This window comes from Leiobunum rupestre, chromosome 7 (genome assembly GCF_980474605.1).
Source record: "Leiobunum rupestre chromosome 7, qqLeiRupe1.1.hap1, whole genome shotgun sequence".
Taxonomy (NCBI): Eukaryota; Metazoa; Arthropoda; class Arachnida; order Opiliones; family Sclerosomatidae; genus Leiobunum; species Leiobunum rupestre.
In genome coordinates, this window is record NC_143390.1 from 55,246,273 (window position 1) to 55,262,969 (window position 16,697).

General features: G+C 37.5%; 1 protein-coding gene across 7 annotated transcripts in view; it reads left to right on the forward strand.

Moving 5' to 3' along the window:
• CycC (cyclin C) overlaps positions 1 to 16,697 on the forward strand; it is a 48,411-nt gene that overhangs the window by 27,403 nt on the left and 4,311 nt on the right. For 6 of the 7 annotated variants that reach the window (XM_090181650.1, XM_090181647.1, XM_090181651.1 and 3 more), the window contains exons 7-11: positions 330 to 418; positions 1,088 to 1,179; positions 13,627 to 13,694; positions 15,716 to 15,795; positions 15,856 to 15,974. In XM_090181650.1, coding sequence (XP_090037776.1) covers positions 330 to 418; positions 1,088 to 1,179; positions 13,627 to 13,694; positions 15,716 to 15,795; positions 15,856 to 15,974 — 448 coding nt within the window. Of the gene's footprint in view, positions 1 to 329; positions 419 to 1,087; positions 1,180 to 13,626; positions 13,695 to 15,715; positions 15,796 to 15,855; positions 15,979 to 16,697 lie in introns of those variants that run through there. The other variant, XM_090181653.1, reaches the window with a different exon arrangement.

Sequence of the window (16,697 nt, forward strand, 5' to 3'; positions counted from 1 at the left end):
TCTTGCCTTTCTCTCGCTCGGGTTGGTGGTTTTAACCCCTACAAAGGGTATTGCGAATTTAGGTGAAACCTCCTTCCCAACAGGGAAAGTTTTGGACAATGGAAAACCCATGAGGCAACGTCATAGTTAAGGGAGAGTTAAATACATTACAACTATTAAAGCCCACGCTGGTGACCTAGACTGTAATGCCTACAGATCACCTCAACATAATAATTATCCCTTAGAAATAGTAAATACATTATTGGTATTATATAATATATTTTACATTACACTAGCTTGAGTTGAGTAGTATTAAATTATAATTTAAATATTCTTAATGTTCCTTGCAGTGAAAAAATTTGCATATGCCTATCCTCAAGAGTTTCCTTATAGAATGACTCATGTGTTAGAATGCGAGTTTTATCTTCTAGAAATGATGGTAAGTTCTGCACTTGATTTTTCGATTGGTGAAAAAATGTTAATTACTACTGCCTATTCTTAAAAATAAAACGAATGTGGAATTAACAAGAGTGGGAAGCAAATTTAAAACTTTAATTTTTAGGATCAAAAACATGGTATAATCTTTTTCACAAACTAAATACCAACTTAAAGTATTACCTAGACCACTTATTTTTTGGTAAGGGTTCCTAGACAACTTATTTTTTAGTAAGGGTCCTTGAATTGTGTATTATGGTCTAGTGGATTTCAGAAAATGCTTTGATCATATGGGGTTGTCTTTTTAAAAAAAAATGCTTTGGATTTTGAAATTTAGTATTATGATATTTTGAAGATTTTTTAGCAAAGAATTTAAAAACCTTTGGGAAAACTTTTTTTTTAAACTGAGTATATACTATTAAAATCACTGTAAAAACTAGTACGTCAATTCATTTTGCTTCCTGTAACAACTTTAAATCAGTGAGTGTTAAATTAGGTTTACAAGCACTTAATGGCTATTTAGTAATTAGGGTTCTTGGTTCTCCAAAATATTTTATAACATGTGGTGCCATTTATAGGTGAGACATTTGTCAGTAGAAAGAGGGTAGCCTGATTATTGAACTTAGGTTTTTGAAATGTAGAAAGTCTTTTCTGTTTTTAATTATAATATTAGGACTGCTGTTTGGTTCTGTATCATCCGTACCGTCCATTAGTACAATACATTCAAGATATTTCTCAAGAGGAAGCTTTACTTCCAATGGCATGGTAAGTTTCTTTTTTACTTACGTAAAACTTTTGATTATAGAAGGTTTACTGCTTATAGTATCATCGGTCTGTAATGTACCTCATATATCGTAGTGTATACTGGCTTTGTTTATTAAAACTAAAAGGAGAAAAAAAATATTTTCTGAAAAATAGATCCCTGAACTTGTTTTTGGCCATTGCCAATTTTGTGACAATTAAGTCACGAACCAGAGGCTCATGTGCTCAAAGGCTTCAATAAAATTCCCGTGCATATAAATAATTTAAATAAAAAATTGCTAATATTCTTTGGTTTTTCCTAATTGTTTACTTGTTACATAAAAACAATCAAATTATAAATCAGTCCATTATGTTTAACAACAAGTAAATTAATTTTCGCTCTTAATCAATGAAAAAAACCTGCTTATTCAGTCAGTGATTTTATAATAAACATGGCATTGATTCTGGAAATGCAAAAAATTAGACGTTAAGAAACCAAACTCAACGTTTACTCAATGGTGAGTTTATTGAGTGCAATTACACTGAAACAGCAACTGTTAGGTTGTGTTAAATTAGCGTTTAGGGTAAATGTCTAACTAGGTTTTATTGAGGCACAAAAAGCCCTAACTGAAGAAATGAGGTAAAATTAAATATTAACTTTGTCATATAGCTGTACAATGACGTTGTCGGTTTATTTAAATTGGCCGCCATCCAATTGACGGATTTTGAAATGTTTTAGCGCGACACTACAGGTACGTACAGCCTTCTTTTCGTGCTCTTTTTACCATAATATGTCAAGGTATTTTCACGCGCAAAATTAATTTTAAAAGCCGTCAATTTGATGACGTCATATTTGGCGCGGGTTTGTTATCGTGTGGCATACGCAAAAGTTTCCCGTTGTTGGCTAGCTCACGTTTGATGCAGTTAGTTTTTGCACTCCCTCTCCCTTGAGTACGGTTGTAATTAGTTTATCATTAATATTTATTAATTATGTTAAATTATAGTTTTAAATCAACTCATTATGTTTTATCCTCTGTATTTACTAAACCGTTCTTATAATGGATGTACTTTAACATTTAATAAGAAGTTAAGGGTTTTATTGAGGCATCCTTTTTGGTAGTTTACACTGATTTACAAAAGGGTCTAGTACCAACAACTAGTTAAAATAAAAAATCCTAGTGCAGATAACTCGCTATCCGTTAAAATCATAGGTCATTTAAACCTGAAGTCTTTTATTTATTGGTATGGCACTTAAATTATTCACTGTCTAAATTGGTAATGTTCAAATGTCGTTGGTGCCTAAATATTGCATACTATCTTTTTCCCTTTCCTGACAAACAACAAATAGAGGTCAATATGGAGTTAATTGAATAGTTGCATTAATTTATCCTAACTATATAATTACAATATTAATGAATGGGATTTTAAAAAATTTCATTTTAAACAATTTGTCAATTAGTTGATAGTTTTTTATTTTATGACTAATGTAGGTAGATGGCCACCTCAAATATACACTCAACAGATTGAAAGATTTCCAAAAAAATGGGTTTTGTTAGATTTTGTGGCTCTCTTTCCCACGTTTTCTCGTTGGTGGAAATTTCATCGTGACTAAATCATGAAATATGCAGCTAAAGTGAATTATACAGGGTGTTTCAAAAGGTTATGCAAAAATTTTAAGGAGATGTAGGGGGTGAGTTGAGAAGTATGCCCATTTTACCACGATGAGTTGATAGAGGGCCAGGGAGCTTAGAAGTGTCGCCTACTAGCCCCTGGAAGTAGACTGCAACAAGCACAAAACCATCTGAACATTGTGGGCAACTCGTGGTCGACCTACTTTGCAACGGATGTCTCTTTAGCAAATGTTAACTGTTAACTAATTAACTGGAAATAAATGCGATCAAATAAATAATATAAATATAATTAATTGTTAGAACATCTTATTTACAATGTATTAAATTAATACGTTATTACTGAGCTGAGGAGAGAACAGCCTTACAGACCCACGTCAAACAAGCAACTAACTTTCAGACTACAAGGCATAATACATAACGATTATTATACCGAACTACGGCAACATTAGTATACACAGCACTTCACCACATAATAATTATTCAGTCCATAAGGTTAATGTCATTAGTCCTAGTTATATGGTAAAGTACAAAATTATGACATTAACCCTAGGCTTGACACTCCTACGCCTACTTTGTTATATTTATATTTTCTGAAGGAGGGGTAAGTTTGAACACTTAAAGAATGAATGAATACTTCATAGTTAACAATAAAACAATTTATTAGCAAGCTATTCTATTTAACATTATTTACAACTGAAGTGGTTAGCTGGAGAGGCAGGGAGAGACTGACTAGTATACTGCTTCTCTTAAGATCACCGGGTTGCCATGTGACCATTACGCTGACGTCATGGAGAAATTGGCAGGAATAGGGCAAAGCTCAAAATGTTTTTTACATGACTATTTACATGACTATTTACACTCCCCCACTTTGGCGTATACATATATTTTTCTGACATTAAATTAAATTATTAATTCATTAACTTTATCTTTGTTAAACTTTTAATCTTAACATTGTTATATATTTCATAAAGTTAGTTTTGTTCACAATCTTCGTTAGTACATCTGCGATGTTATCATTCGATTTCACGTAACTTAAATCAAAAGTATTTTTATCCAAATTCTCCCAAACAAAATGATACTTCAAGTCAATATGTTTGGTACGTTGATTCTCAACATTGTTTTTAGATAATGCTATGGCAGCTTGGTTATCGCACAAGATCAGGGGCTTTTCTACACAAACACAAAAAGATTTTAATTCAGTAATTATTGGTTGTAACCATAGCAGTTCTTTGATGGCTTCAGTTAGCGCAATATATTCTGCTTCAGCCGTTGACAAGGCCACAGACTTTTGTTGTACGGAACGCCATGATACCGGCGAGGAACCAAGGAAAACAATATATCCACTATGCGATCGTCGTGTATCTTTGTTGGCCCACCAGTCACTGTCACTGTAGATGACAAACTGAGCTTCCATCTCACTGCGATAGATTAGTCCATATTCTTTGGTCGATAAGACATAGCGTGTTAGCTGACACAATCTCATCCAGTGTGTCTGACCTGGATTGGCATTGAATTGAGATAGTGTTATGACGGAAAATAAAATGTCCGGACGCGTACGTTGCGCTATAAACAACAAACATCCAATTAAGGAACGATAAGGAATGTCTTTCATACTTGCTTGGTCGTCTTCAGACTTAGGGCAATCTGCTTTCGTTAATGAGGTGTTGTAAGGGATTGGCAAACTAACTGGTGTATCCAGAATAATTCCAAATTTCTTAGCGACCTTGATGATATACGATGTCTGTTGTATTTTCAAACTCCCATCTGGTCGAAAATCAAAGACGACTCCTAAAAGCTTCTGTACGGGACCAAGATGCTTCATTTGGTATTTTGTTGAGAGTATCTTGAACGTGTCTTGTATCGCTTCGTTATTCTTGGCCAATACCACTAGGTCATCGACGTAAACCAGAACAATAACCGTGAAAGGTTTATAATAAACGCAGTTTGTTCCGAATAATTTGGTAAAGCCCAGTTCTGTGAAACTCTTGTCAAGTTCTAGGTACCACTGCCGCCCACTCTGGGGTAAACCGTATAGTGATTTATGTAAGCTCAGGCAGAATTTGTTAGGATCCGCCTTCATAAAACCCGGGACTTGTTTCATCAGTACTTCTTGATCCAATTTTCCGTATAGGTAAGCATTGGTGACGTCAAAGTGACCATGCGTCCATCTCAGACACATGACGAAGAAAGAAAGAAATATTCTTATAAGGGTGAAATTGACTACGGGTGAAAAAGACTCTTCATAGTCTATGCCTTCTGTTTGTCCAAAGCCTTGGGCCACGATCCTTGCTTTGTATCGGATAATCTTGCCACTTGAATCTTTCTTTAAGGCGTAGACCCATTTACATCCCATGATCTTTCCGCTTGGTTTTTCAACAACCTTGGCCACTTGTCTCTCTTCTAATACTTCCATTTCGCGGTTCATTGCTTGCTGCCATTCGTCTCTTTGTGGTGAATGTATAGCCTCATCATAATTGACGGGTATTTGTACTTCGGCGCAATGAGCTTCGTGACTTTCTTCGGCGACACAGCTGGCCATTCCAGCCTTCTTTGTGAAATCAAACAAACTCAAGTCCAAATCCAAACTATTCTCTTGTCTGTATCGTTTCACATCAGGTAATGATCTCAATGTAAAGTTGTCAGGACTGCGATAATATATATCTCTTTGACCCGCAGAGGCCCCAGATTGGCGTATCTTCACCTCTCGTGTCCAACCAGGTAGGCCAATTGCCGCTTCTCGTCCCACAGGGTGTACTCTTGCGACCTCCAGGTTTTTGGCGGGTTCTGCTATGTTGACTGGTTCTAGCTCTGGCTCTGGTGATGCGTCGATTGAGTAGAACACTATATCAGATGTTTGCGGTATATTCCCAATATGTTCCACTCCAATCCTTTCCTCAAGAAATGTGACGTGCTTGGACTTAATTACTTTTTTCTGTTCTGGGATCCATACTCGATAACCCATGGTATCAATGGCATATCCTACCAGCACACCAGGCACGGCCCTTCTGTGAAACTTGCTCTGACGTTTTTGAGGAGGAATGTGAACAAAGGCTTGACAACCGATTCTACGTAAGAATCTACCACTCGGTCTCTTCTATATCCAAAGCTCGAGGGGGACCTTATCACCCAACTTGGAATGCCTTGTTCGATTTCGCAATTTCGCTGCTGTTAGAACCAGCTCTGCCCATAGTATGTGAGGTAAATTACCATCTTCAATCAGTGCCCGTACCGTATCCAACAAGGTTCGGTTTGCACGCTCCGCAACCCCATTCATCTGTGGTGAGTATACGTTAGTGCGCTCATGCACTATTCCTGCGTCTTTACAGTAGTTCTTGAATCGATCGGCCAAATACTCAAGTCCATTGTCTGTCCTTAGAGCTTTGATTTTCGTATTAGTCTGATTTTCCGCTTCCGCCTTGTAATCTAGGAAGCATCGAAAAGCGTCACTTTTTCGCTTCATTATGTATAGTGACATATATCGACTACGATCATCAATAAACGATATAAAATAATACGCTCCGCCAAGTGATGGAATACGGGCTGGGCCCCAGACATCGGAGTGCACGAGCTGTAGTACTTCTTGACTTCTGATAGTCCTGAGCAGTGGATGGGTGCTGCGTGTACTTTTTGCAAGACGACATGGTGCACAGACCTCAAGATGCCCTCTTGGAAAGTCGAGCCCATCTAGCATTTGATGGTTTGCCATATATCGGAGATCATCTTCATTCAAATGCCCAAGGCGTTTGTGCCACAAATCAATATTCTGAGGATCCTGCTCGTCGAGTGGTCCATCCAACAAAACTTCAGCTTGAATGGCGTAAAAGTTCTCTTCGGACAAATGGGCCTTAAATCCGAAATCCCCATTTGGGTAAAACAGGAATGTTCAATTACCGACTTGAAACCGGCTCGGTCCATCAGGCGGCTGGACAGTAAATTCCTATGCATACCTGGCGTATGCATAACTCCACGAAGCTTGAACATGTTTTCATCTATTTTCAGCCAGATATCACCACGCCCAATAACCTTGGATTTGCCTTCACCAATAATGGCTTCCGAGTCATATTGTGTGATGATGCGTCGCCGCAGAATCCACAATCCAAGTACATGATCCGGTAGCGCTAGTCATCATCGCTGAAGCATTAAATGCACCTCTCATGACTTTCTTTTTCTTAGGTATCTCTGGCTTCTTATCTTTATCTTTAGTTAAAGCGGACTTATTCCTGCAATCTGCAGCTTTATGACCCCAAATATTACATAGATTGCATCTACCTTGATATCGTTTGCTTTGTCCTTTCGAACCATGACTCTTTTGAACTTGAGCTGTGTAAGCCGTAGATGCGTGTCCGGATGCTTCTTTCAACGCTTGACGTCCGTACTCCGCTATGAGTTGATTCTTTATAACTCCAGGCACGAAGTTTTCTGGAGATGCATCATAAATAACAGAAACCAGACTTTTATACGATTCAGGTAATGATCCTATTAACTGGTACGATATCTCTTTGTCAGATACAGTCTCACCGGCCTCCACAAGTTGTCTTTTGGCATAGTAGACTCGCCCGATAAAAACTGGCATCGCCTCTCCTTCCTGATATTCAATGTTATAGAATTGTTTTCTTAACATTCCAATCCTAGCTCTTGATTGTGGTTCAAAAGCTGCATGTAAAGCTTCCCAGATCCCAGTGGCGGTTGTTTCCCCTTCTATTAGACTCCTGATGTCTTCAGACAGTCCAAAAGCAATCGTGGAATAAGCCTTTGACTTTCTCTCTTTGTACTTCTGTATTACTGCATGCCCTGCTGTGTCTAGAGGGGCAAAATCACTTTCTTCCACTATCTCCCACAAGCCTTGACTTCTTAACAACATCTCCATATCGAAACGCAAGCTGCGATAGTTATCTGAGGTCAATCTGGCCATTTGTCCCATCATTGAAACACCTGAACCGGCGTCCGCCATTTTCACGATGTTCGTAACTGCGTAGTTCCGCCGGAATACTGTTTCAACTTAAGCCTTGTACAGTCGCTTGTTACGATTTACATTCACTCTCCCCAGCAGAGATGCCAATTGAAGGAGGGGTAAGTTTGAACACTTAAATAATGAATGAATACTTCATAGTTAACAATAAAACAATTTATTAGCAAGCTATTCTATTTAACATTATATACAACTGAAGTGGTTAGCTGGAGAGGCAGGGAGAGACTGACTAGTATACTGCTTCTCTTAAGATCACCGGGTTGCCATGTGACCATTACGCTGACGTCATGGAGAAATTGGCGGGAATAGGGCAAAGCTCAAAATGTTTTTTACATGACTATTTACATTTTCCATAGTTACTCGCCTCTCCCGGGAGATGCCGTTAGAGGGGAGGAAACGCCTAAGGTCAGGGGAAGATCGTATATATAAGCTCAAGTCCGAGCCGAGAGGTTTTTTTGAGCTAGAGGACTTCTAGCATAGAGTTGATCCTGGGTAGCTGGCCAGACTTCTCCTGGCAGCCTTGTACTGACTGTTAAATAGTGCACTTAGACCGTGGTGGGTAATTCTCCCACAGAAATTTTTGAGGCAATCCGCTGACATGGCGCTCTCTCCTCTGGTAACGTAAAATCATTTCTTTACCCAATATTATCTTTGTCCATCCGTTGATATATTAAGATAAGCTTCTTAAAATACTGTAAACCCCTTTGTGACCCCAAATAAAGACTTTATTTATGATAATAAGGTATTTTTTATTTCTATTCAACCCAATTCAGTTTCTCCATGGCTCGAAATTGGTTACACTTCGTTCCTGTTCTGTAAAATGAACAATATGTTTGTAACGAACCAGTCGCAGACAAGTTTAAGTAACAAATTAAGTACTGTACGCAGAATGTGTCTGTCTCACGTAATCGATGATGGACATTGGTGAAAGTCCGTGAGACGGGGATGCGCCGCTTCGGGTACCTTTCGTGGTAGAGACGTTGAGCAGCCAAAGCATTGCCATCCGCTAGTCCATACACTAAATTTATATCCGACAGTTCTTCCGAAGTGAACTGAATTGTTGCAGTTTTAATGTGATGTGAAATCGCGGTCCACCCCGACTTTAAATACTGTTTAAATTTACTTTTTTATGCTGGTTACCTCGATTTGTTTACCAAGTACTTTTTTAATTATCACACGAACCCAAACCTTTATGTTAGCAAACGTATTTGAACCTAAGACACGAGCTAGAATAGCTGTATTGAGAAAAGAATTTTATTCAACAGCATATCAACCCGGGGAAAGTATGGCAGATTTTATTGGCAGGCTTTATAATATAAAGACTCAGCTGGCCAATGCAGGGAAGATTGTAGACGACGATGAACTATCGTATCAGCTGATAGGGTCACTCCCAGATGATTATAATTCCTTGGCATTACAAATATATCAATTTCCCGATTCCAATTTTAAACCCGAGGTAATAAAGAAAATGTTGCTTGCAGAATATGGGCGCCAGGTGGCCAAGGAACAGAGCTTGGTAGATGGTTCTGATGCGTTATTCGTAAATACGAAAGGTAAAGAACCTAAGAGGAATGACAATCGAAGGTTGTTTAAAGGGAAATGTTACAATTGTGATAAGTATGGCCACTGTTTTGCCGATTGTAAAGGTCAAGGCAAAGGGAAGAGTTCCTTAAAGGGAAAGGAGAAAAAGAAAGATCATACGAATAGAGCTGGTTTATTTGCTACAGCGTTTTGTACTGCTGACGCAACACAAGAATGGATAGTTGATACGGGTGCTACACACCATTTCTGCAATAACAAACACTGGTTCTATACGTATGAATCTTGTGATGTAACTGAGGTCTCTGTAGGAGAGGGGAAAACTAAAGCCGAAGGGCGAGGATCTGTTTGGTTAGAGGTCCATTATGAAGATAAGATTAATTATATGCATTTGAGAAATGTAATACATACACCCTCTATGAGAAAAAACTTATTGTCCGGACGATGTATGGATAACGCCGGTTGGAAGGGTATATTTGAACAATCAAAGTTAGTGGGTTATTTTCCCCAAGGTCATGTGGCATTTGAGGCCAAATTGAAAGATAATTTTTATGTCATTGACACAAAAGTGTTGGTCGAAGGCCCACCAGACGAAGAAACAGAGGCTTATAACTCATCATATAACGTTAGAGACACTCTTCGGCCTATTGAGCTCTGGCACGCCCGTTTAGGACACGTGAATGAGTATGATCTAAAATATATGGCAAACAACAGCATGCTACAAGGACTTGATCCTATTAAGGGAGAACTCCAGACCTGTATTCCCTGTAAGATTGCCAAAAGTACTAAAACACCGCATAAAAGTTTGGATAATATACGAAGTCAGACGTTATTGGAATTAGTTCATGCTGATGTCTGGGGTCCGTCTCCCGTTACATCCCTAGGAGGAGCTCGCTATTATCTAGCATTGGTGGATGATTATAGTAGATTTATTAAAATATACATATTGGCCAAGAAAAGTGACGTTTTTGCTTGTTTCGAGAATTATAAAGCCGAGGTGGAAAAACAAACAGGGACCACAATAAAAGCCCTCCGTACAGATAATGGTTTGGAGTTTTGCGCCGAGTACCTAGAGAAGTATTGCCGTAGAGAGGGTATTAGGCATGAAAAAACTAATGTATATTCACCCGCCATGAATGGTGTTGCGGAACGAATAAATCGTACGTTGATGGATATGGTCAGGGCTATCCTGGAGGATTCTAAGTTACCTACTAAGTTATGGGCTGAGCTAGTCACAACATCAGCTTACATTAAAAACCATCTGAAGCATTCTAAACTCGGTAATTCCACCCCATTAGAACTCTGGTGTGGTAACAAACCTAGTGCCCGACACCTTAAAAGGATTGGTTGTCTGACGTTCATGCACATCCCCAAACAAAAGCGTAAAAGCAAATTGCAACAGAGAGCGAAACAAGGTGTATTGGTGGGATATGCACTACATACTAAAGGATATAGAATATGGTTTCCTAATGACAAACACGTACTAGAGAATAAACATGTCTCATTTGACGAAAATATATTGGGTGTAGAGAAATGTAACATAAAGAGAGGAGAGGAATTTTTCCAGTGGCCCTGTATCACCGATCCAGAAATAGTTCGTACTGATGAGGAACAAACGACTTCTACCAACCCAGAAGAACAAACAGGTGATGAACCATTAGTCCCGGAGGCGACCATCAAAGAAATCAAAGAACAATTGCCAGAAAATAAGACACTGCCTGCAGATTGGAGCTATGAGGTCGTCACATGACAAAAGGGCGCTACTGCGGGTGCGATTGATATTTATTACAGGAATCCAGAAGGCAAACGGCTTCGTTCCAAAAATGAGGTGATGGCGTACTTACAGAGCAAGGGACTAACACATGACATCACATTGTTTGACTTCTCGAAGAAGAACTACGAATCTCCATCATCCAGTACATCAAATTTAGCTTCATTACCGGAAATAATGGATTCACCAGCAGCACTATTTGCCGATGTGATTATCCCACAAACTTATGATGAAGCTATGTCCTCACCGGAGAAGGTGAAATGGGAAGAGGCCATGGCGGATGAGTATCAAACTCTCAATAGTCGACAAGTTATGGAGACTGTATCACTACCCCAGAACAAGAAGATTGTCGGATGCCGTTGGGTATTTGCGGTGAAGAAGAATAGTGAAGGGACCATTATCCGTTACCGATCTCGTCTGGTAGCGCAAGGTTATAATCAAGTGGAAGGTCTGGACTACGATGATTCTTTCTCACCCGTAGTCAACTTTAGTTTGATTCGATTTTTTGTAGCCTTGTTTGTCGTGCAACTTGGTTGGGTGCACTCATTGCTAGATGTTAAGAATGCTTATCTCTATGGCGAATTGGACCGCGATATTTACATGAGACAAATTCCTGGTTTCGTAACTCATGATCCGACTATTTATTGCTTGAAGATCAAGAAAGCTCTGTATGGCCTGCCTCAAAGCGGAAGGCAGTGGTTTATTGAATTGGATCGTACTTTTAAGCAACTTGGATTCGAGAAGGTACTTGGTACCAATTGCGTGTATTGCATTCCAGGACGAGCGATAATCCTCGTTTATGTTGACGATATACCGATTATAGCAAAGAATACCGAAATCCTGGAAGATATAAAAGACAAAATCGCCAAGGTGTATGAAGTTAAATGTATGGGTCCAATTAAAACGCTTCTAGGCGTGGATTTCGCCACCCAGAGTGATGATAATAGTTTAAAACTGAACCAAACAAGGTATATCAAGCAGGTTGCTGTACGATTCAATATCAAGGCGGACGAACCAGTTAGTCTCCCAATGAGCCCAAATATCATTTTAACTAGAGAAGATTGTCCAAAGACCCCAGGGGAAGTTGACACCAAGGAATACCAGGCACTAATAGGCTGTCTCCTCTTTCTCGCTCAGAGGACTAGACCAGATATTATGTTTACAGTCATTGCACTATCCCAGTTTAATAATAATCCTGGTATAGTTCATTGGAACAGACTACGACAAATTATGCGATACGTTCTTACGACTGCAAGTTACGGGCTTATATATCGACGACAACAACAAGAAATAAAGATAGTTATGTATTCCGACTCTGATTGGAGTTCCGATCGCGATACCAGACGATCGACAAGTGGTTACGTTCTTTTTATTGGGTACTGCCCAGTAGCATGGAGGTCACTAAAACAAAAATCAGTGTCTCTTTCCACTATGGAAGCCGAATACGTTGCCCTCTCTGAATCAGTCAAAGAACTTATGTGGCTTACACAGATAATCAACGAACTAAACCATTTTGCACTTAATTTACCAAAGCCGGAATTGTGCTGTGATAACCAATCAGCAATCTTTTATAGTCAAAATAGTGTGGAAAAACATAAATCGAAACATATAGATATTAGATATCATTTTGTACGAGAAAAGTTAGCAGAAGGACTCTTCACTCTCAAATATGTCCAATCAAAAAATAACGTTGCTGATATCTTTACAAAAGTGTTATGTAAAACTAACTTCATTAATTGTGTTAAATTATTAAACTTACACGAAGATGGACTGTCATAAGAAGTATGTCAAAGTAGGGAGAGTGTTGTTGGGTAACTTTGCCATAGCCAATATGTAGTGCATGTTGTGTGTAATACTTGGTAGTTGAAACTATGTGTATTTTTGTCATGATTTCTTATCAGGTCTGGCAAACCTGCATAATTCAGTTTGTCAGTCAGTCTAAAGCCAGCCACCATAGGTGTAACATGTTCACTCATTAATTACTAATAAATTAATTCAGTTTACTTTATTTGGTTTGTTGTCATTCCATATTACCACAGAACAGTTTTAATGTGATGTGAAATCGCGGTCCACCCCGACTTTAAATACTGTTTAAGTTTACTTTTTTATGCTGGTTACCTCGATTTGTTTACCAAGTCCTTTTTTAATTATCACACGAACCCAAACCTTTATGTTCGCATTTCCCTGCTGCTTGGTTTTTGTGTTTGTTGCAGCCTACTTCCAGGGGCTAGTAGGCCACACTTTGAAGCTCTCTGGCGCTCTTTTAACTCATCGTAGGAAAATGGAAAAAAAAGGCATTCTTCTCAACTCACCCCGTACAACTCCTTAAAATTTTAGCATAACCTTTTGAAACACCCTGTATAACTAGATTTGCCCTAAATTTTGTTCTTTTTGTTTTTCCAAGCAATGGTCCTGTTCGTAAGTTTGTGACGTTCCTACAAAACCAATTTAGTTGAATATGAATATTTGTAAAATTGATGTTTATTGTAAAAAATTCTGGTTATATTACAAACACGCTATTTGAAGTTTAACATATAGTTTATGACAATCGCTTTCTATAGGAAAGTGGTGAATGATAGCTTGCGAACTGATGTGTGCCTTTTATATCCTCCACATCAAATTGCCTTGGGTAAGTTAGTTTTCGTTGAAAATTAAAAACCCTTAAAAAGTAATGTATGTAAAAAATTTAATTTTTCTGCAATTCGGAAAAATTAATTTTTTTCAGAAAATTAAAAACTTTTTAAAAAAAACTAAATTTCACAAATTCACAGATGCATTTGAAGCACAAAATTTTAGATTGATGCTTTGTATGGATTTTGCTTAGTAAATTCTAATACTGATTTTTTCTTTTACCCTTCGAGAAAAAGTGTACTTAGTTTTGGGAAACTGTAAATTTTGAATACATTATAAATTAAATTATCAATTATTGTGTAAAGAAAAAAATTTATGGTTTGCGTAGATAGTAAAATAATGAGAACCACCGTTCAGCCGGAGATTGTACGTATGAAAATATGTTGGAAAACTAAAGCACTATTGGGGGATATAACACGTACATACTTTGATCGATAGTCTTTTCAGGCGAAGGAATAACTGCCCAAGTTGGATTTTAGTTGGTATTTAGTTGGTATACCCATTTTAGTTGACGTTAAGTTGGTTTTAAGTAGGCTCAAGTGGTCAGAATATTTCAATAAACTAGTAAAGGGGTAATAAGTTGTTATTAAGTTGATGGGAAAATACTTTTTTCTTTAAGTTGGTAATTAGTTGGTTTTTAGTGGTCAGAAAATTACATAATATTTGTAAGTTGGTTTTAAGTAGTTTTTAAGTTGGTATTTAGTTGGTTTTAAGTTGGTATTTGGAACAAATACCAACTTAAAGTATTTCCTAGACCACTTATTTTTTGGTAAGGGATTACCATACATACCAAAATAGTTTTAATTTACAACCCCTTTTCTTTGCTATACTTTCGTTTTAAAGATAAGAATTGAGAATTGCCAAAAATGCCAGTAATGGCTTATTTTGTATAACTTCTAAGAAAGAATATTTTCTGATATTTCTTATTTGAATTGTATTTTACTCTTCGGAGTTTCGCTATCTTTAACCCAAGGGTTAAAGATAATTTATGACTTTGTCATTGAAGTATTGTGCAAAAATTCTTGGAAGTTAACCTTTGACCGAAAGGGGGTCACCAACAACTGGTACCATAAACCCAAAGTGGCCGATTGGCTTAAGTAAAAGGTATGCCAAAACGTGATTTGGTCCTCTGGACATCACCAGCGACCCGGATCAAGAAAACTCATTCAGAGATGTGCGGCTTCGGTGGCTTAGTAAATTTGTGCGCGGGGTATGGTGAAACTTAATAAATAAATGTAAATAAAAAGAGATCTAAATGATCCACCCGTTCTCGCGTTGCGTTCAACAATTAGTGGGCACCCTTCAACTTCGTTTTCACTATTCATCCAATTGCACTAGCTACTGGACTTTTGACTTTCATAGCAGCACATAAGTATTTTTATAAATAACCTTTGCCTTCTGGCGACCACGTCTGTGTAAATAATATCTCGTGTCCTTCGGACAAAATGTTTTTAAAAATTTAGCTTTAAGGAAAACTTTAAATTAAAATAATTAAATATTTCATCTAAATAAATAATTTGGCAATTCTCAACCGTACTCTTCTGATTTAGTATTTAAAGTTAAAGTTAGACTTCCACTAGACACCTTTAAAATAAGTCATGCCCTCGCTAACGCCAATAGTGAAGTTAAGCGAGTTACCCTGGACTGGATAAAATACTGACTTTATTTATTATTAGCCTACTAATATATATTTTCCATTAAGGCCTACTGCATTTTAGAATTAAATACCTCACAATCTCAATCTGACACCAATATCCAAATACTAGCTACCAAAGCACCAATAATAAAATATATTTTTAAACATTTTATGCCTCTTTTTCCCAAACTGTTTTATGTATAAATAATGTTTGACTAATGTAAAAGTCGACTTTAATTGCCCAAGTGATAATACGTGCCTTGAAATCTTTTATGATTTAGAATTAATGAATTTTAGAAATTGTCAATTTTAATTTCCTGCATTTGTTTTGAGTTTTGCTTCCAGCCTAAAGTAGTAACTAAGAGTGTATTTCTTTTAATTAGCTTGTCTTCATATTGCTTGTGTCATCTTGGGAAAGGATTACAAGCAGTGGTTTGCGGAACTTAATGTGGACATGGAAAAGGTGAATTATTATGGCCTATTTAAACGAGGGTAACAAAATCAACACATCTAACTTTTGCAGATATTAGAAATTACTCGTCAGATCTTATCTTTGTATGACTTGTGGAAAAACTTCGATGAGAAGAAAGAAATTCCTCCGTTGTTGCTCAAAATGCCAAAGCCAAAAACTCAGCCTTCCAGGTAGGTTCAAAGTCAGATCATCTAATATCCTGGGGGTGTGCAAGCACTGGATTCATTAGCTTCTTTATTGATCCTATTCAGTTCAAGGCACAGTAATCTTACTTTTTTCGATGTTTGATGAAAGCTTTGTTTTTTACTAATATAAATAAGTCTAAGACCTGTTTTATTTTGAATAAAGTTAAGTAAAGTGGCAACGAAATTCTCATTTACATTCCAGTTTTCATTATCAGTACTATAGCTTTCCATAAACTACTGAGTGTTTTAATCCCCAAACAATGTGGCAAACTATACATTTGGTGACCTTCCCCGGTGTGATGAGTGGGCCCTCATAAATATTAGACATTATTCAAACTAAATACATTAACTTCCAGGTGGGGTCCTTGCTCTAATGGCCACCAATATTTTTGGTCACAGTCCGCTAGCTGCCCAAATATGCTGCCATAATTTTAGCAGCCAAAAACTGGTTGTATGTCAAGTCAGGCCAGGGTTGCACTGTCTATATTTGACTCTGGGATCTTATGGAACGTATCAGATTTATTGAAATAATATAATTATATTTAGAATGATAACTGCTGACATCCTTTTAAAGTAGATTCTAAAGCTTTCTTATTATGAAAAATGATCGAATTAACTATATATCATCTGTGTGTTATCATGGCAATGTGGGTAAAATGGAAAACTTGTTAAAGCAAAAGTGATTAAATTTAGTGGTTAGCTATAGCA